Consider the following 22,701-nt stretch of genomic DNA (forward strand, 5'->3'; position numbering starts at 1 on the left):
TGATGTTTGCAATACTTTCTCACAAGGACACAGTAACGGTAGAAATGTTTAATTGTATGTTTCTGCTGTAGGAGGTCTGAGTATTTTGGAGACTGAAAGGAAGCTGGTATCTACCGAAGTTTGGACCAAGCTGAGAAAATATTTCCCAAAAGCCCCAGAGTTCTCCCAAAACCAAGAACCCTGTCGACAGTGTTTGGTGAGTGTACGCCGACCCACATGTGAGGTTCAATTCGATTCATCTTTTTTACAAAATGTTTTGGATATATTCTTTGAATTATGTGTCCAATGTCAACCTGTCCTGCTCACATGACTGCACCTGTTTGACTTTGTTGTAATACTTACCCATTTAGAATGTTACTTTTTCAACTTGTAATAGTTATGTTTATGTTTATGCATTTGGCAGACGCTTTTATCCAAAGCGACTTACACTGGTAGGCGGTAGGTTAAGGGGGTCTTGCCTAAGGACCCCTACTGGAGGTAAGGCAAGGCAAGGCAAGGCATCTTTATTTATATAGCGCATTTCATACCGCAGGCAACTCAATGTGCTTTGCATAAAGACAAGGCATTTAAAAGAACAGCATAAAGCAGCATAAAAACAAGCAATTTAGAGAGAATAAAAAAATAGAATAAAAATTAGAACACAGTTAAAAGCAATCAAAGAAGAGGGGAAAAAGAAAAATATAAAACAATTAAGAGGATTTATAGCATTATGCTTTAAAAATTATTTAAAGGAACTCAACCATAAGCACACTGAAAGAGAAATGTTTTTAACCTGGATTTAAAAGTGCTTACAGTTGTGGCTGATTTCAGTTCTGCTGGTAGTTTGTTCCAGTTGTGTGCAGCATAACAGCTAAAAGCTGCTTCACCGGGTCTAGTTTGAACTCTGGGCTCCACTATCTGACCTGAGTCAGCAGATCTCAGAGCTCTGCTGGGTTTATACTCTGCTAGCATGTCATTCATGTGTTCTGGACCTAAACCATTCTGTGATTTGTAGACAAGCAGCAGAACTTTAAAATCTATTCTGTATCGCCTCAGGCACGCTCAGGCTGGGAGATTGGACCGAAAAACAAAAAGTTTTCAGTGCAATCTGTTGGTTTTCTTAGCTAGGAAATTGTTTTTGAATTGGCTCTATATGAACGAATTGGATTATTTTATGAATTATGATTATTATTAATTAATTGAATTCCAATTGGCTTGAATTGGACTTACTATCTAAGTGCCTTGAGATGACATTTGTTGTATTTGGCGCTATATAAATAAAAATTAATTGAATTGAATTGAATCTAACCGGGAGCCAATGTAAAAACTTGAGAACTGGGGTGATGTGATGTGATCTCTTTGTTCTGGTTAAAACTCGGGCTGCAGCGTTCTGAATGAGCTGCAGCTGTTTGAGACTCTTTTGGGGGAGTCCAGTCAGAAGACCGTTACAGTAGTCAAGTCTGCTGGAGATGAAAGCATGAATCAGCTTCTCCTGATCTGTTTGGGACATGAAACCCTTCATTCTGGATATGTTCTTAAGTTGATAAAAGGCTGATTTGGTGACTGATTTGATATGATTGTTGAAGGTCAGGTCTGAGTCTATCAGCACGCCGAGGTTCTGGACTTGGTCTTTAGTTTCTAGAGACAGTGACTCAAGATGTTTACTGACAGCAAACCTCTTCTCTTTGTTGCCAAACACAATGACCTCAGTTTGTTCTTGATTTAACTAAAGGTAGCACTTTTGATGCAGGGGATTTGAACCCAGGTCACCAACATGAAACTATCTTGTCCCCTCTTAGTTAAATGGACTGTGACCAGTCAGCACATAGACAAAAAACACCCGAGGATATCTTTGTGTGTTTTTTTTTTGTTTTTTTTTAAATGGATCCTTTGGGTCCGGTTTTTATAGATTGTTCTTGCCTCTCACATCAGGTCCCATCAGGCTGGTTTCTGGGATTTTTGGATTTTCTTGTCCTGCTGACCACTCTAAGCGCTTTACAGTATAGGGAACCCTCCAACCCTCTGATTGGTAGATAACCACTCTATATCTTGAGCCACAGCCACCTCGAAGACACATGCTCACGTGTTATATGTGTATATGTGTGATCAGTTAGCTATGTGAGATGCATGGTAACTGCTGTGTGTGAAGGTCTGCCTATACACCGTTACCTCTGAAGTAGGCCTGAGCGATAAAACCACGCCAAAATTATCTGAAAGTTGAAATGATGTCAAGTCTCTGCGATGAGCATTGTTAGTTCATCTGTTATGGAGAAAACTACCTGTCCGGCCAGATGTGTTGGCAGTCATGTTGAGCTTTTAAGAGTCGTGTCTGGAAGTACTTTGCATGTGAGGCGGATGATCAGGGATTAATAATAGATTCGCTAAAAACAATATGCAAACGGTGCCAAAGAGCTTTTCAGACGAAAGGAGGAAACACTTCCAATTTAGCAAAGCAGCTCAAAGACAGACATCCAGACTTATTCACAGAATTCAAGGTGAGTGAGTTTCAGGTCATGTTAACGTTCACTTTGCAGACATCTTAATCTTAATCTTAATCTTAAACTTCACACCCATTGTTCTCCCCTGAACAAACTCCCCATCGCATAGATATGAAATGCATATCACAAGAAAGAGCGGAAACAGAAGTTTAAAAGAGTGTCTGTTCATACCGAAATAATCCCGTTAGGAAGACAGCAAACGAACAGAACAAAGTTATGTCTTTGCAAAGTACGGCTGGATAAGCTGCAAAGTCCCCGTCACGACAGGTTTTGAAATAGATCAAATAATGCATCTGCTTCCATTGCAAAGACTAAAGTTGGGTTCAAAAGATGTGCGCAGATCACCTGTGTAAGCTACAGCTACAGTGCACATGCACGATAGGCACTAAGCAGATATATTTTCAAATGACTAAATCATAGAATATCCCACTTTCATGGTTCTGATATTGCCTGATATTCAAATTGATCAAATGTTAATAGTGGTTTATTATTATTTATTACTTAAGCGCTACATGCCACTGTTCTTTTTTTGTAATGTTGATAGTGTATTCTTTTTATTCATTACTCTAAGGTGAAATGTTTTGAATTAATGAGTAAGTTGAAGTACATGGAATTTATTGTTTTGTTTTTGTTTTTGTTTTTTACCGTGGTATCGAGCATCGTGGAATTTCACTGGTATTGGTATCTACTACTAAATTTCTGTTATTGATAACTGTCATAGGTGCGCGCGCTCCAACGGTTGTATTTCCAGTTACATATACTGTATATGTAACTGGAAATACATATGCATGTGTGTGTTGTTGGACAGCGTCATCAGATTTGACATAGCTTGATTAATACTGAGATAGGCCTGTAAAAAAGCTGTCCCCTCTGTGATCATGTCTGCAGCCTTACACCTGTGGCTATGCTAGCTTATAGATTCATCATTTGATTAGTTGTTGAATTAAAACTCTTCCTGCTTGTGTGTCCAGACTTTAGAACAGGAGGAAAAAGATAATGAGGCAGTTAGTAAGATGATGGCCCTTGACCAGAAGAACCAGCTTCTTAACCTCTTCCATGAAAAGAACCGGCCAACACTCCCAAAGTGGCCTCAGGTAAGCACAAAGCAAAGTTTCCTACTGCCACTTGTTGGTTCCAAATATCCTCAAAACATTTAAATCATCCAAATCCAAATATTCTGATTGCTGGTAAATACGTTTATTCCTTTCTGCGTGGTCTCCCCAGGGCACAGATGTACTTTACATTGTTCCTCTGTTTTTTGTGGATGAGTGGAGAAAATTCATCAGGTATGGTTGTCTCATCAGTGACGTGAAGAAAATGTTTGTTATTTTTCTTCATCAAAATAAAATGTGGCTGCATACAATAAGGAGCAATACAATGAATGTACTATGCTAACATTTTGGCATGAATATGTAATGTAATGTTTGTTGGTGGTAGTGACTAAAATAAGCTGTCATTTCTTTAGTTTGAAAGAAGGGCTTTTGATGCAGAATATATGATGTCTGTTGTATTGCATGTCAGTCCTCCAGATGGTCACCCCCCCCCCCCCCGCCCCCCACTCCCTTTGTTTGTTGTTCAGGAGACCCACAAAATCCTCTCCGGTGTCTAATGTAGGCAACACTCTGCTGCTCTGTCCCCATGGGGGCTTCATGTTCACCTATGAGTCCCTGATAAGTGGAGAGGCACAACAGTGAGTTTAAATGTGTGCTGTAACGTCCTCTTGTAAACAGTTTATGTCACAAATACTGACCAATCATTTCTGCTCAAAAAGTGTTGATTCTCACAAATGGAAAAGTGACAGAAAGTGTTTTTATTCCACAACCTCAGGCAGACTTTTTCCACTCGCAGTGCTCAGATCAACTTTAATGCAGTGCTTTCCATGCAGGCAATGATTTGGTCGTAAACAGAGAAGACCAAACTTTATCCCAGAGTAGTAGTTTACAAGGAAAACGACTGTCTGTTTGTCTCATCCTTTGTTTGGAGCTGCATGCTGAATGAAGCTTTTCTTTTGGAGTTCTTTCTGAGAGTCACGGTCACTTTTTTGAGTTAAACATAGTGAATAGCAGCTCTTCCTTTGCACCATGGGTCCAAAAGAAGAGCTGCCATCATGAGGGTCTCATGTTTAAAGTTTGCGGTCCAGTCAGCAAACGAGTCTTCTCCACAGATGCTTAGCCACAGCAACAGATGTATGTGAAACACACACACACTTTACCCTATAGACAGTGGGACTGCTCCCACATCTTATCCTCATCATTTAGTTGGGACTGTCTCGTCACATTAGGGTCTGAATGTATTGATTAGTATCTGAGCCCTTTCATCCATTAATGGGACAGAATGATATGCTTCTGAAGTCCAGTGTGCACCTCTGTGTTCTCATGTTGTGCTGTTTGTCCTGCACAGTATAGCTCTGCTCTGGCCTAACGAATGGGAGGTGATCAGCAGACTCTTCATTGTTGATCAGCCAATATCAATCCATTGCTTCAAACAGACCACACCGGATGGTTCCACCACCCGTTACACCACTCAGCCTGGTAAGATTTCCAAGTTAGAGAAAATTTGCTATTTTCAAATTGGTTAGATAGTTATGTTATTCTCTAGAAATGCAAATTATGAAAACTCTTAGAACATTGAATAGAATTGGTTTGTTTTCTGCTTTTTAAGTTACTTTAAAACAGCAGTAGGTGTTGTGTTGACCATTCTTAATTCATGGGGACGTTTGTATATTTAGATTTATGTTGGGAGTGCAGAGAGAGCTTCCTTTTCCAGCAGCAGAGGGACCTCAGAGAGTATACTCAAGCAACTATCTACATCCGCAAAGTCATCGAAGACACAAGGGTATGAACCAACAGTGAACAGACTTCCAGCTGTAATGTTCAGAACCACAGATCTGTGATTGCCGCTGTAGTCGATGAGAATTCCACATTGTTCTCTCTACAGATGATCAAAGATGCTACTCCAGAGCTGAACGCCAGCAGCTCTGAGGCAGAGGAGGAAAGAGAAGAACATCCAAAGGTGGATGGAGTGAGGGATCCAGACTTCAGTCAGGTGATCACACTGTAGCACTATATCCTAATGGGCCCCATGGGTCTGAGGTCGCACATCTAATTAGTTTACATAATATGCAGCATTGGAAAATAACAGCATCTAGGTTTCCTTCATCAGTTTTGCAATTCAGCTACATTATCAATCATTCTTTTGAGCTCTAAGACTCAGCTTAGCAAATAGGATAAATTCATCTTCTACAGCTAATAATGACGTGCTTTCTTTCAGTCACAAGATGGTGCAAAAAGGCTAAAGTTGAGTGTCAGCTGTGCAACATCAGCAGCTGCTCCGACTGTGACCAATGTGACCAAACAAGGTGGAATCAGGAGAAGCACCCGGCACAGGAAACTCCGCGGAGAGAAAGCACTCATTGTTTCAGCTAATCAGACACTAAAAGAGCTGAAGATACAAGTGAGACATTCACAGTCCAGGATACAGTGCTGCACAGAAAGGATACAACACTAACTCCGCTTTCCTTGTGACTTTAGATTATGCACGCCTTCTCCGTGGCTCCGTTTGACCAGAACCTCTCTATTGATGGAAAAAGTCTGACGGATGATTCGGCCACACTGGGCAGTCTGGGTGTCATTCCAGAGAGCATCATCTGTCTGAAGGTATGCTCTACTTTGGTATACTGATGGATCTTTACACAGAAGTTTTCCACCTGTGTAGACACATTGTTTCCATGTTGTCTTACAGGCTGATGAGCCAATAGCAGATTATGCTGCAATGGATGATGCCTATCAGGGTAAGTGGCATCATGTTTGCTGCAGCTGTTATTATTCTGGATTTTAAAGAAAAAAAGAAATGTTTTCTTAAAACACCTTGTACTTCCTACACAGTGAGAATGCCTGAAGAGGGATTTAAAGGTGAGCATTCTTCTTTTTATGTGAAAAGTAGAACGCTGGTATCTGTTTATCTACACCAGCATTTCAGATGTGTGGTAACGTCGCACATTTTCTCCCTCTCCAGGCACGGGGCTTCTTGGGCACTGAGGAAACTGATTTGGATGGACGACAGATGGGAATTTTAAAATTGCTTGAATTTGGCGAGTGTCTATATATAAATAAGTGCTTTAATTTTTTATTTTTTATTTTTTTTGGGACTAGGTTTTCTTCGATGAGACTGTGACTATGTTACAAAGCATCAGTTTTCCTCTGCATAATGTTAGCTGGCCTTCAATATTTAAAGTTTGGAGTTACTCTGAAGGTCCGTATGGTTAGTATTTCACACTTTAATGGCCACGGGTTGAAGACAACTGGTGAGATCACCTGTTGTACTCTGAAGCTTGGTTTCAGTTTCAAGCCAAACTTTATGACTCTTAAATTATGGCAGAAGAAAAATGCAAGACAATGTTCTGTCTTTTCATTATGTGGAAGGTTGTGTTGTCACTGCAGCGTTTACAGGTTTGTTCAAAGAACGCACGAGTAACTGGTAATTAATACAAATATAACTGCTCTTAATAGTTAGATCATTTATTACAGCAAATGTATACCCATATACTCCATGTGGTTAGAGCTCCACGGTATGTGTTGAAGCCAGTTGCTGTAGGTTTGAGCAATGCAAACTTGAATTGGATGTGAGAAGCAGAAGGCAAGCAGTGATATGTCCTGTTCCTTTGACTGTTCTTTCTTATGGACAATAAAGCTATTTTCAAGGCACCGTGTCCTCACATGATCACAAGTGTTTGTATTAATAAAAGTGAGTTATTTCGGCGGTTTGTGTAGTTGGGTAATGTCCGTCACTGCTAAAACAGTTTTGCATATTAAGGTATTCTTTTTTTTTTTTCTTTTTTTTTTTCTTTTTTTTACCAATACTGAACCAAATCACGTACACAACTATCTCATTTATTATTATTATGAATTATTCTAATCTTATCGTCTCCTTAAGGAGTCTAATTATTTAATTTCATCTTTGGACTACATGGTTTGGAGACACATTTAGTGGTAACACCATTCAACAGAACTTTTGGCTCCATCTACACCTGATCCATGTGAAAGAGACCAGGTGTGATTGGAGCTACATCAGACCAGATAACCCTGTAATTATGTCCTTTCATAGTTCCACAGCTCCTGCTTCATGGCAGACACATATCTCTAAAATCCCTATTAAGGATTTTAGCACCACACACATCTAATCTAATCTTCAGATGGATCTTAATGGCAGAAATTGATTGCATCTCTGAATGCAAGATCTGCTAATTAACAAGCTGGTATTGTGCCGAGATTTGATCCCCAATAAAAACTGACCCACTTTCTGTCCTTTTTGGGAAAGTAAACCAATCATAGTACAGTCAGATTCAGCAATGTGTTTGTATATGAAGTCGTGTCTAGTGGATTTAATGAGTCACAGTATTGATAATAAAAATGTGTTTTTATGTTGGAACTCATTAAAATGTGTTGGGTTTTTTACTTAAAGTGGACAGATTCTGTTTAATATTTGGCAAATATGTTAGCTTTCCTGGAGTTGGGTATCAGGGTCTGTGCATACAAAAGACGGAGCAAGCGAGTCCAAACAAATCCATTTGTGACGTCAGCTTGGCGTTCGGTATCCATGGTACCTACCATTAGAGCACATAAGCTGCAGCGACAGCCAAGAGCAGAGGAACGGGAAGAGGAAACGTTCAAAAGAGCCTGATGAGACGATGTTGGTCAACAGTTTGTGTGTATATGAGAGAGGGGGAGAACGGAAATAAATATAAATATATACTACAAAGGACAGAATTAATGAAAACCTGACAACTGAAATAACCACAGGACATTACTGGGAAAAAAGGCTTCCCACACCGGAACGGTCATATTTGAGTGCCGCACCGTCGTCGCCATTTTCAAAATGACAAAGCTTTATTGCGCACACTGAAGTTGTCCAGCAAAGAAGTTTAAATAAAGACACGGACCTTTTGAATTGTTCAAGGTAAATACATACCCGGTGTGGAAAGTGTATGTCGGCTGGGTTTGAGGGGCTCAACTAACTAGAACAGCTTGTGTTTCCCAACGCGTTTCATGACTACAACAGTTTCCAGTGACCTTATCTCTAGTCATTAGCATCTTTAGCTAAAGCTAGAGGTTTACAGACGGTCTTTGAGCTGGCTAAAGACTGAACATGAAATCCTCGCTGCTGACAAACTGGAACACTTTCTTTGTAATGTTGCAGAGATGAAGAGTTTGAAAGTTACGACATAAGACGGCACATTTCATGTGAAATGAAAAATATATAAACGCTTTACATGAACTCGCATTACTCTGATTAATATCTCCAATGTTCAAAATGTATTTGATCGCGAAAAAGTATGATGGCCGCATGAATGGAAAAGAAAACACGAGAGGAGGTTGTTTCCTTTGTTTCTTAAAAAAAAAAGTCAACTTGCCAAGAATAAAGTTTGGCTTCAGATAAAAGATTGAAGTCTAAATGTGAAGAAAAATATAAATTTTGTCTCCAGAACAGAAGAGGCACTCTCCCTCCAGGCCTTGAATCAAAATGATGGAGCTCCCCAACTACAGCAGCCAGCTGATGCAGCAGCTGTGGGCCCTGAAGAAGGAGGGCCACTTCTGTGACTGCACCATCCTTGTGGGAGACAGTCATCATCGGGCACATAAACTTGTGTTGGCTGCCTCCAGCATGCTCTTCAGGTAGAGTGAGAACTGGCTTCAAAAGATTAATGAAAACAGGTGATTTGTTAAAGTCAGAGAAGCTTCCAGAATAATCTTAACTTTCAGTCTCTGAGGGTCAGTGTTTAAACCTAAGCACGTGACTAATATCACTGTGTAGATTTGAATATTTCACATCATTTTAGGCTGTGTATGGTTACTTTAGTGAAGTCTCACAGTGTTTAACGGGTTGATTGGTGGGACAAGTTTAACAAAGTAAACTGAGGTGAGGGGGTGGTTGATGGAGTTGGATTGTTAGTTTGGAGTGTTTGTTAAGTAGGAACTTGACCAGGAATAAAAGCCTCTGTGTTCTGTTAGGTCCCTCCTTGATGGCTCAGACACCATCTCCATTGACACCACTGTGGTGTCCTCACATGAGTTTGGCTGCCTCCTGGACATGGTCTACACTGGCAAGTTGCCTCTGGGCAAACACAATGCGAGCCGCATTGTTGCTGCTGCAGACAGCCTGCAGATGTTTGATGTGGCTGTTGGCTTTAAAAACGTCCTCACCAATCTGATGAACCAGCAAGCTCCTGTCCCGGTCCATTCTACGCAAACCAAAAGCCTCACCAACAAAGCCCAGATTATGAGCCCTGAAGGCTCAGCCTCGGCCAGCAAGGAGGACTCACCATCAGACAAGATGGAGACGAGGGCTGGGCCAAGGAAGAAACACTGTGATGATGGTAAAGACAACGAAGAAGAACCAGCGTGTAAAATAACGTGTGTGGAGACCTGTAACCCCTCAGGTGTGTTTCAACTGCTAACCCGACAAAATATGTGGAAAACATCTTTCTGTACAGCATAGTTGATTTACCTAATGCTATCCAACACATCCTGAAAACAGCTGGACTCCATATGTGTTTTCAGGGCTCAAAGAATACGCATCCTCAGGGAGGTCAGTGGAAGAAAACAGCACATCACCAGCCAGAGTGCCCTGTGCTTCTGGCACTGGCCTTCTGCAACATTCCTCTCTCATTGTGGAGCTCCTCACTAACATGCCATCTGTCCCAGAGCTGTTGAGCCAGGCAGCAAACAGCAGCCTGAATGAGCAGGACAGACAGGTATAGCAGGTTGATCTTCTAATGAATGACTTAGATCTCAAACTATCTTCCCGTAGTAATCCTTTTCTCTCAGCCTGGGACCTGTTGATGTCTTCCATTTGTGTTGCTTTCACCTCTACTTTAACTACATCTGCAGTGTGTAGCTGTCATATATTTAAGTGAACAGCAGTGAGCACTAGATGTTCAACAGATTGATTTTCAAAAATACGTATCAGAAGGGATCAAAATGATCGTGTATGGTAATAAATTGGTGCAGTGAAAAAAGTACTAAAAACTGATATTTAAAGCATAGGCCAGTGACCAAGTCAAGAAGATTTGTTCTTTAATGGGTGATGTGGCATGTATGTTGCCACCGTGGGTTCACCCAACACACACGCAGAGACCGTGTCTGATTTCTAATGCTTTATTTAACAATAATGATGATCGAGGTTCTCAGCCAGAACGGCAGAAGACGATCGCCGGTTTCTCCGTCCTGCTCGTCTGCTCCTTCTTCCGTTCTCTGGCTCTGGTTCTCGATCTTCTCATCTCCTTTTCCCTTGCCTGGACCAGCACGCTACTGATAAGGGGAGAATGATTAGCCGACGATGTACAGGTGTGCCAATCATCTACCCTCCCACTGTCCTCTGAGCCCTTCCCACCTCTCCTCTGCACCTGATGCACCACGCCCCCCTCCACATACTTCCACCGCCTGACTTAGGCCGGGGAGCTGTCCGGCCTAACCAACACCCCCCCCCCCTTGTGGGAGCGGGAAAGGAAGTTGGCCACGACCATCTGCGTCCCCGGCCTATGGACCACTTTGAATTTAAAATGCTGCAAAGCCAGATACCAATGGGTGATCCGGGCATTAGTATCCTTCATGTGGTGGAGCCACTGGAGGGGAGCATGGTCCGAACAGAGGGTGAATGGGCGTCCCAACAGGTAGTACCGCAGAGCATCGACCGCCCACCGGATGGCCAGGCACTCCTTCTCCACGGTGCTGTACCTGGCCTCCCTCTTGGATAGTTTCCTGCTGATGTAGAGCACTGGGCGGTCGACACCCCGCACCTGCTGGGACAGAACGGCCCCCAGCCCTCTGTTCGATGCATCAGTCTGCAGAGTAAACGGGAGAGAGAAGTTAGGAGTGTGAAGAAAAGGCTCCTCACAGAGGGCCTGCTTTACCCTCTCAAGCGACACCTGGCACAGATCCGTCCACTGGACCGGATCTGAGGCACCCTTTCGGGTGAGGTCGGTCAAGGGGCTGGTCAGCTCGGCGAAGTTGGGAATAAAACGCCGGTAGCAACCGGCCAGCCCCAAAAACCGCCTCACCTCCTTTTTTGTCTTGGGCCGCGGGCAGGCTGCAATCGCTGCTGTCTTGTCGACCTGTGGACGCACCTGCCCGCCGCCCAAGTGGTACCCCAGATACCGTACCTCCCTCCGTCCAACTGCACACTTCTTCGGGTTGGCCGTGAGCCCCGCCTGCCTCACGGTAGCCGTCCACTATTCCGGCACGTCAACTTAACTCGCCGGATTGGATGCCTAGTCTCGCCGTGTTGCTACTGCAGTGGGCATGTACAGAGGGGCTTGTATACGAAGTTGTAGATAGAACATACGGGCTCCGGGGGAAAGTAAATAACTTGTGATTTTAACCAACCGAAGTTTCTCCCTCTAAAAATTTGAGTTTTGGAGGGAAATTAATGTGTATAAATCGTCAGCAATGGAACATTATTTCATATTGCACCATGGATCCGGATCTGCGAGCGAGGAGAGCTGCTGTGCTGCTGCTGCTGCTGCGACACAGGAGATCACATGATCTACTGTCATTGGATAACGCACTCCGTCTGCCGTGGCAAATTTGCATAAAGTTCGAGCGAGCCCAACTTTTTGACGTGCCGCAGGTCCCCCGCTTGCCGTGCCGGAATCCCAGCATGCTTTGCGAGCACGGCGACAACGATCGGCCGGATTTCATTGAAAATGAATTGAATGCGTTGGATACGGCTTGACGTGCCGGAATAGTGGACGCCTACCGTCAGTGACTCGAGCACCGCGGCCACCTGCTGCACATGCTCCGCCCAGCTGTTGCTGTGGATGATAACGTCATCCAGATAGGCCGCAGCATATGCAGCATGCGGCCGCAGCACCCGGTCCATGAGACGTTGTAACGTGGCTGGGGCCCCGAACAACCCGAACGGAAGTGTAACAAATTGGTACAAACCGTACGAAGTGGAGAAGGCCGATTTTTCCTTAGACTCTGGAGATAGGGGAATCTGCCAGTAGCCTTTGGTCAAATCCAGTGTCGTAAAAAACCGAGCTGTGCCAAGGCGATCCAGGAGCTCGTCGACCCGGGGCATAGGATAGGCATCAAACCGTGAAACATCATTCACCTTGCGATAGTCCACACAGAACTGGATAGACCCATCCTTCTTGGATACAAGAACAATGGGACTACACCAGGCACTGTTGGACTCTTCTATCACGCCCATTTCCAACATGGCCTTTAATTCTGCCTGTACCACTTTTCTTTTGTGTTCAGGCAACCGATAGGGTCGTGAACGCACTGTCACGCCCGGGTGAGTCTCCACGTGGTGTTGAATAAGGCTTGTGCGTCCTGGCAGGGGGGAGAACACATCAGCGTACCGCTGCTGCAACTTGGCTATGTCTGCTTTCTGTGACGGAGAGAGGTGGTTCTCACAAAGGAGCGAGGCGGGATTGGTCGATTTTGGTACCTCGGGGCCCCAACTCATCTCTCTCTGCAATTGTCGTCACCAGTGAAACAGACTCTGCCTCCCTCCATGCTTTAAGGAGGTTGAGGTGGTAAATCTGTCGCACCTCCCCTGTCAGATCGCACAAGCTCATAGTCAACGTCACCCACTTGTGGCCGTGTGACCACAAAGGGCCCTTGCCACTTGGCGAGTAATTTAGAGTTATGAGATGGGAGTAATACAAGCACTTTATCTCCCGGTGTAAATTGTCTCAGCCTAGATCCTCTGTTGTACAGCCGCTGCTGACGTTCCTGGGCCCGGAGCAAATTCTCACGTGATAACTGACTCAGTGTGTGGAGTTTTGCTCTCAGGTCCAGGACGTACTGAACTTCGTTTTTGCTGGGGCTTGGACCTTCCTCCCAGCTTTCTTTTACCAGGTCCAAAACCCCCCCGTGGTTTCCTGCCAAACAGCAGTTCAAAGGGAGAAAATCCCGTGGAGGCCTGGGGACTGGGGTACCTCACGTACTGCAATCAGCAGAGGATCTAGCCATTTATCCCAATTTGGCTTATCATCGTGCACAAACTTACGGATCATGGACTTCAAAGTCTTATTTAGGCGCTCGACGAGGCCGTCAGTTTGCGGGTGGTAAACACTGGTTCGAATAGACTTGATGCCCAATAATCCGTAAAGTGCCCTCAGTGTTCGTGACATAAACTGGGTGCCTTGGTCAGTCAGGATCTCTTTCGGGATCCTGACTCAGGAGATAACCTGAAACAGCGCTTGCGCTACACTCTTTGCAGAGATGGTGCGCAGCGGCACTGCCTCTGGATATCGAGTTGCGTAATCCACGAGGACTAACACAAATCGGTATCCACGTGTGCTCCGGTGAAATGGCCCGATGAGGTCCATCCCGATCCGTTCAAACGGGACCTCGATCAGTGGTAACGGGCGCAACGGCGCTCTCGGGATGGCCGGTTGGTTAACCAACTGGCATTCAGCGCAGGACGCACCAGCGGCGAACATCCGCCCGAATGCCTGGCCAATAGAATCGGGCCATTACCCGATTCAGTGTTTTTTCATACCCCATATGCCCAGCCATTGGGTTGTAGTGAGCCGCCTGGAAAACTATTTCCCGGCGGCTTTTCGGTACCAGCAACTGGGTAACTATCTCCTCAGTCTGAGTGTCACGATATGTGTGGATATGTTACCGCTGCGTCAGGGCGCACCATATGACCATCAATTCGTATCACTTGGTCAAAGGCAAAGCGTAGAGTATCATCACGAGACTGTTCAAGTGGAAAATCTTTCATGGAGTCAAACACGGGAACCTGCGGCGCCTCCTGGGGAGGCGCTGCCGGCTCCCCCTCCCCGTCATCAGTGTCGGACAACCTCGCGTCACCACTGAGCACAGCGCACATATCCCATGTCCCTGTTGGTCGTGAGCACACCCCACACACTGCCCCACTAATTTATCAAACCCCGGCCAATCAGTACCCAGAATAAGAGGGTGCGCCAGGCGGGAGCTAACCGCAGCCTTCACACTATGCTTTTTCCCCTTATATCGAATTTCCACTGAAGCAACAGGGTATCTGTGAATATCCCCATGCACACATTTAATATCCACCCAGCTCGCCTCTATCAAAGCCCCGGGCCGAATCAGATTCTGGTGAACCATGGACTGCGTGCAGCCCGAGTCCACCATCGCCTGATGTGTACCCCCCTGAATCCTTACCGGAATGCTGTACGTCCCTCCCGGACCGGCAGAGGGTGCTGCAGGGCCGACAACCCGGATCACCTGACCGACCTCCATGAGGGGGCACTCCCGGCGAAAGTGTCCGGGCCGTCCACACCTCCAGCACTCCTGCACTGCCGCTTGAGGGACCGTCTGTGGGCTGAGGACAGTGTCCGCAGCGCGCTGGCCCTGTGGCGGCAGGAAAAAAGACAGTTGGTTAGACCGGGGAAGCGGGGTGGGTCGGGTGGCTGTGCTGATCGGAGGTCCGGGTGACTGTGGAGGCCTCCTGCGGGGTGCCGGTGTGGGACGGGCGAAAGGCGTCGGCCGAACCTCCGGCGCTAGGTCACGGGAGTGGACAGACAGGTGGTCCTCTGCCAGCGTGATGGCCGTCGCCAGGTCCGCTGGGCGATGGCACCGCACCCAGGCCGAGGTGCCGCTTGGGAGCCCCTCAGTAAACTGCTCCATTACCACCGTCTCCAGCATCAGCTCCTCTCCCGCCGACCCACCCAGGCTGTAACCACCTGGTTGCTGCGTCTTTCAGCTACTGTGCGTACACAAACGGACGGTCGTTGGGCCCCAGCTTTGTCTCCCGGAATCTCCGCCGGTGGTCCTCCGTGGAGAATTCAATTCAATTAATTTTTATTTATATAGCGCCAAATACAACAAATGTCATCTCAAGGCACTTAGATAGTAAGTCCAATTCAAGCCAATTGGAATTCAATTAATTAATAATAATCATAATTCATAAAATAATCCAATTCGTTCATATAGAGCCAATTCAAAAACAATTTCCTAGCTAAGAAAACCAACAGATTGCACTGAAAACTTTTTGTTTTTCGGTCCAATCTCCCGGCCTGAGCGTGCCTGAGGCGACTGTGGAGAGAAACGACTCCCTTTTAACAGGAAGAAACCTCTGGCAGAACCAGACTCAGGAAGGGTGGCCATCCGCCTCCACCAGCTGGAGTTTGAGAAGACAGAAAGGGGGGGAGGGCCGCAGCGGCGGCGGCACTGTAACACCATTCAAAGGATATCTGTTGGAACAGGGAAACACGAGTTAATGACCACAATAATATCACATATACATAAAGAGAGTAAAGTGAGGAAAGGTGTGACAGATGAGGCCCCCCAGCAGTCTAGGCCTATAGCAGCTTAACTATGGGATGTTTCAGGATTACCTGAGCCATCCCTATTCAAGGTAAACACAAGAAACTTGTGCTAACGAAAAAATAAATAATAAAATAAAGGACCAGACTCAGTGAGTAATTCCCTATACTCCCTATATAGATCTGCTCCTCACACCACAACAACCATCTTTTTACAGCCACAAGCTACCTCAGCCTCTCACCAACTGCACACCAGTCACAGCGGGGTGGGGATGCAAACCCTGGTTCGGGTAGGGGGTAATGAAAGTATAGAGGGTGCCAGAGGTGGAGGCAGAACAAGACACACTAGCAGACACACTATCAGATTCAACAGACCTAACTATAAGCTTTATAAAAAAGGAAAGTTTTAAGCCTGGTCTTAAAAGTGGAAAGGGTGTCTGCTTCCCGGACATTTACTGGCAGCTTATTCCACAATAGAGGGGCCTGATAACTGAAGGCTCTGCCTCCCATTCTACTTTTAGAAACTCTGGGAACCTCAAGTAAACCTGCAGTTTGGGAACGAAGTGCTCTGTTAGGAAAATATCTTACAATGAGATCTTTAAGATATGATGGAGCTCGGTCATTAAGAGCTTTATATGTAAGGAGAAGAATCTTAGATTCTATTCTGAATTTAACAGGGAGCCAATGAAGAGAAGCTAAAACTGGAGAAATCTGATCTCTCCTGTTAGTTCTCATCAAAACTCTGGCTGCAGCATTTTGGATCAGCTGAAGGCTTTTCAGAGAATATGTGGGACAGCCCAATAATAAAGAATTACAGTAGTCCAATCTTGAAGTAACAAATGCATGAATTAGTTTTTCTGCATCACTCTGAGACAAGATGTTCCTGATTTTAACAATATTACGAAGATGAAAGAAGGCAGTCCTAGAAACCTGTTTTATATGCGAGTCAAATGATAAATTCTGGTCAAAAATAACTCCAAGGTTCCTCACTGTAGAACTAGAAGCCAAGGAAATACCATCTAGAGTAACTATATAGCTAGACAATTTCTCCCTGAAACGCTCAGGTCCAAAGATAACGACTTCAGTTTTGTCTGAATTTAGAAGCAGACAGTTCTGAGTCATCCAGGTCTTTATGTCTTTAAGACATGCTTGTAGTCTGACCAACCTATTGGGTTCATCTGGTTTTATAGATAAGTACAGCTGAGTATCATCAGCATAGCAATGGAAATTTATGCCATGCTGTCTAATAATGTTACCTAATGGAAGCATGTATAAAGTGAAAAGAATCGGTCCAAGCACAGAACCCTGAGGAACTCCATGACTTACTCTGGTGTGTGAGGAAGATTCTTCATTTACAAGAACAAACTGAAATCTATCAGATAAATATGACTTAAACCAGCCTAATGCAGTTCCTTTAATCCCAATAACATGTTCAAGTCTGTGTAATAAGATACTGTGATCGACCGTATCAAATGCAGCACTGAGATCCAACAGGACAAGCACAGACACAAGTCCGCTATCAGAGGCTAAGAGGAGATCATTGGTAACTTTCAGCAGTGCAGTTTCTGTGCTATGATGCACTCTGAATCCTGACTGAAACTCTTCAAACAGATTATTTCTGTGTAAGTGATCACAAAGCTGAGCTGCAACTATTTTTTCAAGAACTTTAGACATAAAAGGGAGATTGGATATAGGTCTATAATGAGCCAACACTTCTGAATCAAGAGTAGGTTTTTTAAGTAAAGGTTTAATTACAGCAACCTTAAAAGGCTGAGGTACATATCCTGTCAACAAAGACAGATTGATCAAATCCAATATGGAAGTGTCAATTAATGGGAAAACCTCCTTGAACAGTCTGGTTGGGATTGGGTCTAAAACACAAGTTGATGGTTTAGAAGAGACTATTGCTGTTGTTAGTTCAGAGAGATCAACTGGACAGAAGCCGTCTAAATACAAATCAGGTTCTAAAGATACTTCTAAAGCTGCTGTCCTTGATGATACATCACTGATAATAGTGGGAAGGACTCCATAAATCTTCTCTTTGATAGAAACAATTTTATTAATAAAGAAGCTCATGAAATCATCACTGCTGAGAGTTAAAGGAATACCTGGCTCAGCAGAGCTCGGACTCTTAGTCAGACTGGCTACAGTGCTGAAAAGAAACCTGGGATTATTCTTATTCTCTTCTATCAATGATGAATAATAAGCAGTTCTAGCTTTACGAAGGGCTTTCTTATACATTGTTAAACTATCTTTCCAGACTAACTGAGACTCTTCTAAATTAGAGGAACGCCACTGTCTCTCCAGCTTTCTTGCAGTCTGCTTTAAAGCACGCAGCTGTGAATTATACCAAGGAGCCAACCTCTTCTGACTGATTACCTTCCTTTTCAGAGGGGCAACATTGTCCAGTGCTGTACACATTGAAACTATAGTGCTGTCAACAAGAGAGTCAAGTGCTGCTGGAGTAAAGTTTAGGTAGTCGTCCTCTGTCATATCTGCACATGGCAGTGAAGAAAAGGATGATGGAATTAATTCTTTAAATCTGGTTACAGCATCCTCTGATAAACACCTTCTATATGTAAAGTTCTTCTCAGAAACTGTATAGTCAAGTAATGTAAACTCAAAGGTAATCAGAAAATGGTCAGATAAGACAGGGTTATGAGGGAACACTGTTAACTGTTCACTCTCAATGCCATAAGTCAGCACAAGATCAAGGGTGTGATTAAGGCAGTGAGTCGGTCTGTGAACACTCTGAGAAAATCCAATAGAGTCCAATATAGAATTAAAGTTCATATTCAGGCTGTCATTTTCAACATCTACATGAATATTAAAGTCACCCACTACAATGACTTTATCTGTACTCAGCACTAACTGGGATAAAAACTCTGAGAATTCAGACAGAAACTCAGAAGCCGAGGCGATCCAGGACAGCCCGCCTCACGTCCCGGTACCGCCCTCGGCAGGAGGCCGGTAGGCAGAGCGCCGCCGTCTGCACCTCCCCTGACAGCAGTGGAAGCAGCCGCACCGCCCACTCCGCCCACTCCGCCGCAGGCCAGCCACATGCCGTCGCTGTCACCTCAAACATGTCCAGGAATGACTGCGGATCGTCCTCTGCTGTCATTTTGTGGACAGTCATTCCTGAGAGCGAGGGGCCCGGTGTGCTTGGGCCCGGTGTGCTTGCCCCCGCCTGGGACAACATCGCCTCCAGCAGCCGCGTCTGCTTCTCCGCCTGCGTGTGCAGCGCTGCCAGGTGTTGTCTGTTCGCGGCGGCCTGGTCATGGCTCATCTTCGCGATCTCCGTCAGCATTCCTGCCAACGCGTTCACGGGTTGTTGCGGCTCTGTCATCCTGTTGTGTTGGGATCAGTTGGGCACCAGTGTGGCATGTATGTTGCCACCGTGGGTTCACCCAACACACACGCAGAGACCGTGTCTGATTTCTAATGCTTTATTTAACAATAATGATGATCGAGGTTCTCAGCCAGAACGGCAGAAGACGATCGCCGGTTTCTCCGTCCTGCTCGTCTGCTCCTTCTTCCGTTCTCTGGCTCTGGTTCTCGATCTTCTCATCTCCTTTTCCCTTGCCTGGACCAGCACGCTACTGATAAGGGGAGAATGATTAGCCGACGATGTACAGGTGTGCCAATCATCTACCCTCCCACTGTCCTCTGAGCCCTTCCCACCTCTCCTCTGCACCTGATGCACCACGCCCCCCTCCACAGGTGACATAATGAATTTGTACAAATGTACATTTCCTGTAGAGCTTTAAAACTGGAGGCAAACCAGATGGAGGCAACACATTTGAGCTTCTACAAGTCTTTAGATTTGTTAGTCTGAAAAAATGAGTTTCATTTGCAGCAGCTTAACATTCAAAAGGGAGTGCAGATTCAATAGTTTGGACTTAGTTTGATGTTACACTGTTAACATTGTTTCAAGGAGCAGCAAAATAAAAGCAGACTGATCAGAGAGCATGATGAAAGTGGAAACAGGCCTGTCAGTTTTTGTGCTCCCTCCTGCTCCCGTCAGGCAGTGTGTCGGTGCTGTGAGGAGGCGGACCCCCGCTCAGTGCCGGAGGAGCTGATCAACAGCGCCAGGGGTGGAGTCATCAGTGAGGGAGGGCTTCTTCAGCTGCTCCGCGCCATCAAGCAGAAAGCTCCGTCCTGCTTCCCCCCGCCGCTGCTCTCTCTGCTGGAGGATATGGGGGGGACACACACAGCCGCCCCAGAGGGACATCACACTGAAGGTGAAGACCGACACTTTGTTCCTGCTTTAGTAGTCCTTCTCTTTTCCACAGTTCTAACCTTTCTCCATCTTTGACAGTTGACTCAGAACAGCAGAGTCACTCCGGAAGTGAAGAAAAGGTGGAGGAAGGGAAAAAGGTGAAAGACAGTAAAGAGCAAGAGGATGAAGGGGATACAAACGCGACTGCAGACCCTTCCTCTCCTCCCCCGCCACCTCTCCCGACCTCCCCCTCCCAGCGCTACTCCTGCTGCTGGTGTAAGAAGGGTTTTGATTACAAGTGTCGGATGCTGGCCCATATAAAGCGCTGCTCCATGTCCCAGGAGTGCAAACAGCAATGTCCACTGTGCCCCGCGAAGCTGGGCAGCCAGCGAGCTCTGCAGCGCCACCAGGCTGAGGTCCACCGCAACGCCACACGGCTTAAGAAGAAGGTGGCCTGCGACCTCTGTGGGCGCACCTTTGCCCACCCATCAGGTGAGAGCAGAGAACCCTTTTCATTGGCTGGAGATATTTGTTCATGGTCTTGAAGATAAAGGTAATCTAGCTGGCGTTACTAAATACTGAAAAGCATTGGATGCATGCTGAAGTCTTGTCAGTTCTTCTCTCTTGTTCAAAGAGAAGTTGTATTAATTAGAGAATTAGAAAACAGCGTTACTACTATAGTAGCTACGATATAATAGATATAAAACTACGACTTCCAAAGTGTTCGCCTGCCATGTTGTCTGCTGAGAGCGTTCACCTGAGTTACCTGCTGACGCTGTGTGTGACATCATCAGCTCCCTGCTGACGCTGTGTGTGACATCATCAGCTGAGCTGTTGCTAAGCTACAGAAACAGCACCCCCAACCTACCACACCTTCCTCTCTGCTACACTTCAGCTGCTTTATGTTTTATGTTGTTGTCTAACTGTAACAACAGCTTATCTTTGATAATAATTATTACTGCAGGGATATCATTTACCTGCAGGGATTAATAAAGTGTCATGAATATGATATGCGTATGTATAGTAAATGAAGTGAATTCCGAATCTGAAGGGGCTGGATGGCCTACGATTGGTGGACTCTACTGAGCCACATCCACCCCAAACTACACTATATATTGCATCTATCATATTTCAGGTATGATTTACCACAAACGGACGGAGCACTTTGAAGAGAAGCCGTTTGCTTGTGAAGAGTGTGGGGCAAAGTTTGGTGCCAAGTCATCTCTGAAGAATCACAAGCGGCTGCACACAGGAGAGAAGCCGTACCACTGCCAGCACTGTGCCATGAGCTTCAGTGTAGCTGCTGCACTGGCCTACCACACCAAGAAGAAACACTCTGAGGGTAGGACACTCTCCACATGGGTGGGCATGTGTTAGGAATCATTTCAAACAGAAATGATTCCTCTGCTTGTATTTCAATCTGCAGCCCATCATCAAAAGTTCAATTCATCTTCCTTTTCTTAAAACATTTATTATTTTCTATCATGTATAGCCCAGTGATGTCGAAGGAAAGCTGACTTCTGCTACTGAAGGCTTCTTTGTTGCATGTGTGGTGGTGTTTTATGTGTCCCCAGGGAAGATGTATGTATGTCAGTACTGTAAGGCTGTTTTTGCCCAGTCCATCGAGCTCACACGTCATGTACGGACACACACTGGTGACCGGCCTTATGTGTGTCGGGAATGTGGGAAGGGCTACAGCCAGGCCAGCGGACTCACCGTTCACCTGCACACCTTCCACAGTAAGCAAACAGCACACTTTAAAACCTGATTTAACACGTGTTCAAACCGCAGTGGAACCACACAGAGCCTTTTTAAAAAACTAACGATTCTGGGTATCAGGAAATCAACCATTCCTGACTGTAGATCCTCTGAAAGCTCCTTTTGGCGAAACATTGCTCACATAAGCATTTTCTTCCTGAGTGATTTTTATCAGTCAAAGCAGCTGTAGCCCACACCTCCAAACTCATTTACTTAACAACACTCTCGGTATGCTAACACCTGACTCCAATGTCAGTAACTCAAGGGTTCACATGCTTTTGACATTACCATTCTGAATGTTGAATGAGTTTTTCAGTAAAGACATGAAAGATCAGAATGATCCTCGACTTAGATGAAGATCAGATCACACTTTGACTGATTAATGCAGAAAAACATTGCATACTTTTTCTCATTAGTGTGTGTGTGTGTGTGTGCGTACGTGTGTGTGTGTATGTGTGTGCGCGTGTGTGTGTGTGCGTGTGTGCGCGTGTGTGTGTGTGTGTGCGTGTGTGCGTGTGTGTGTGTGTGTGTGCGTGCGTGTGTGTGTGTGTGCGTGCGTGCGCGTGTGTGTGTGTGTGTGTGTGTGTGTGTGTGTGTGTGTGTGTGCGTACGTGTGTGTGTGTATGTGTGTGCGCGTGTGTGTGTGTGCGTACGTGTGTGTGTGTGTGTGTGCGCGTGTGTGTGTGTGTGTGCGTGTGTGCGTACGTGTGTTTGTATGTGTGTGCGCGTGTGTGTGTGTGTGTGTGTGCGTGTGTGTGTGTGCGCGTGTGTGTGTGCGTGTGTGCGTGTGTGTGTGTGTGCGTGCGTGTGCGTGTGCGTGTGTGTGTGTGTGTGTGTGTAGCTCACTGGAAGTGACTGATGTGTCCACCAATAAAAAAGTGTTTATTTAATGTTAACATCATTCCTGACAGATGTTTTCCTAATGGACAAACACTTTAGCCTGTGGAAACGTCAAACTGCTTCTTTTATCTTAAAGGAGGAGA

At 45.3% G+C, this 22,701-nt stretch overlaps 2 protein-coding genes across 7 annotated transcripts in view; both read left to right on the top strand.

Moving 5' to 3' along the window:
* Positions 1-7,327, top strand: part of usp48 (ubiquitin specific peptidase 48) — a 29,991-nt gene extending 22,664 nt beyond the window's left edge. For 2 of the 3 annotated variants that reach the window (XM_075461880.1, XM_075461881.1), the window contains exons 17-28: positions 72-196; positions 3,449-3,571; positions 3,702-3,763; positions 4,057-4,167; positions 4,878-5,008; positions 5,206-5,312; positions 5,415-5,522; positions 5,748-5,930; positions 6,008-6,133; positions 6,219-6,267; positions 6,362-6,388; positions 6,492-7,327. In XM_075461880.1, coding sequence (XP_075317995.1) covers positions 72-196; positions 3,449-3,571; positions 3,702-3,763; positions 4,057-4,167; positions 4,878-5,008; positions 5,206-5,312; positions 5,415-5,522; positions 5,748-5,930; positions 6,008-6,133; positions 6,219-6,267; positions 6,362-6,388; positions 6,492-6,514 — 1,175 coding nt within the window. In that variant the 3' untranslated portion in view covers positions 6,515-7,327. Of the gene's footprint in view, positions 1-71; positions 197-3,448; positions 3,572-3,701; positions 3,764-4,056; positions 4,168-4,877; positions 5,009-5,205; positions 5,313-5,414; positions 5,523-5,747; positions 5,931-6,007; positions 6,134-6,218; positions 6,268-6,361; positions 6,389-6,491 lie in introns of those variants that run through there. The other variant, XM_075461882.1, reaches the window with a different exon arrangement.
* Positions 7,328-8,331: 1,004 nt separating this feature from the next.
* Positions 8,332-22,701, top strand: part of zbtb40 (zinc finger and BTB domain containing 40) — a 43,300-nt gene continuing 28,930 nt past the window's right edge. The window contains exons 1-8 of one of the 4 annotated variants that reach the window (XM_075461884.1): positions 8,332-8,432; positions 8,959-9,148; positions 9,485-9,912; positions 10,034-10,227; positions 19,766-19,982; positions 20,060-20,452; positions 21,096-21,302; positions 21,535-21,699. In XM_075461884.1, the coding sequence (XP_075317999.1) occupies positions 8,997-9,148; positions 9,485-9,912; positions 10,034-10,227; positions 19,766-19,982; positions 20,060-20,452; positions 21,096-21,302; positions 21,535-21,699 (1,756 nt within the window). In that variant the 5' untranslated portion in view covers positions 8,332-8,432; positions 8,959-8,996. Of the gene's footprint in view, positions 8,433-8,457; positions 8,848-8,958; positions 9,188-9,484; positions 9,913-10,033; positions 10,228-19,765; positions 19,983-20,059; positions 20,453-21,095; positions 21,303-21,534; positions 21,700-22,701 lie in introns of those variants that run through there. The other 3 variants (XM_075461886.1, XM_075461885.1, XM_075461887.1) reach the window with 3 other exon arrangements.

This window comes from Odontesthes bonariensis, chromosome 3, assembly GCF_027942865.1.
Source record: "Odontesthes bonariensis isolate fOdoBon6 chromosome 3, fOdoBon6.hap1, whole genome shotgun sequence".
NCBI classification, from domain to species: Eukaryota; Metazoa; Chordata; class Actinopteri; order Atheriniformes; family Atherinopsidae; genus Odontesthes; species Odontesthes bonariensis.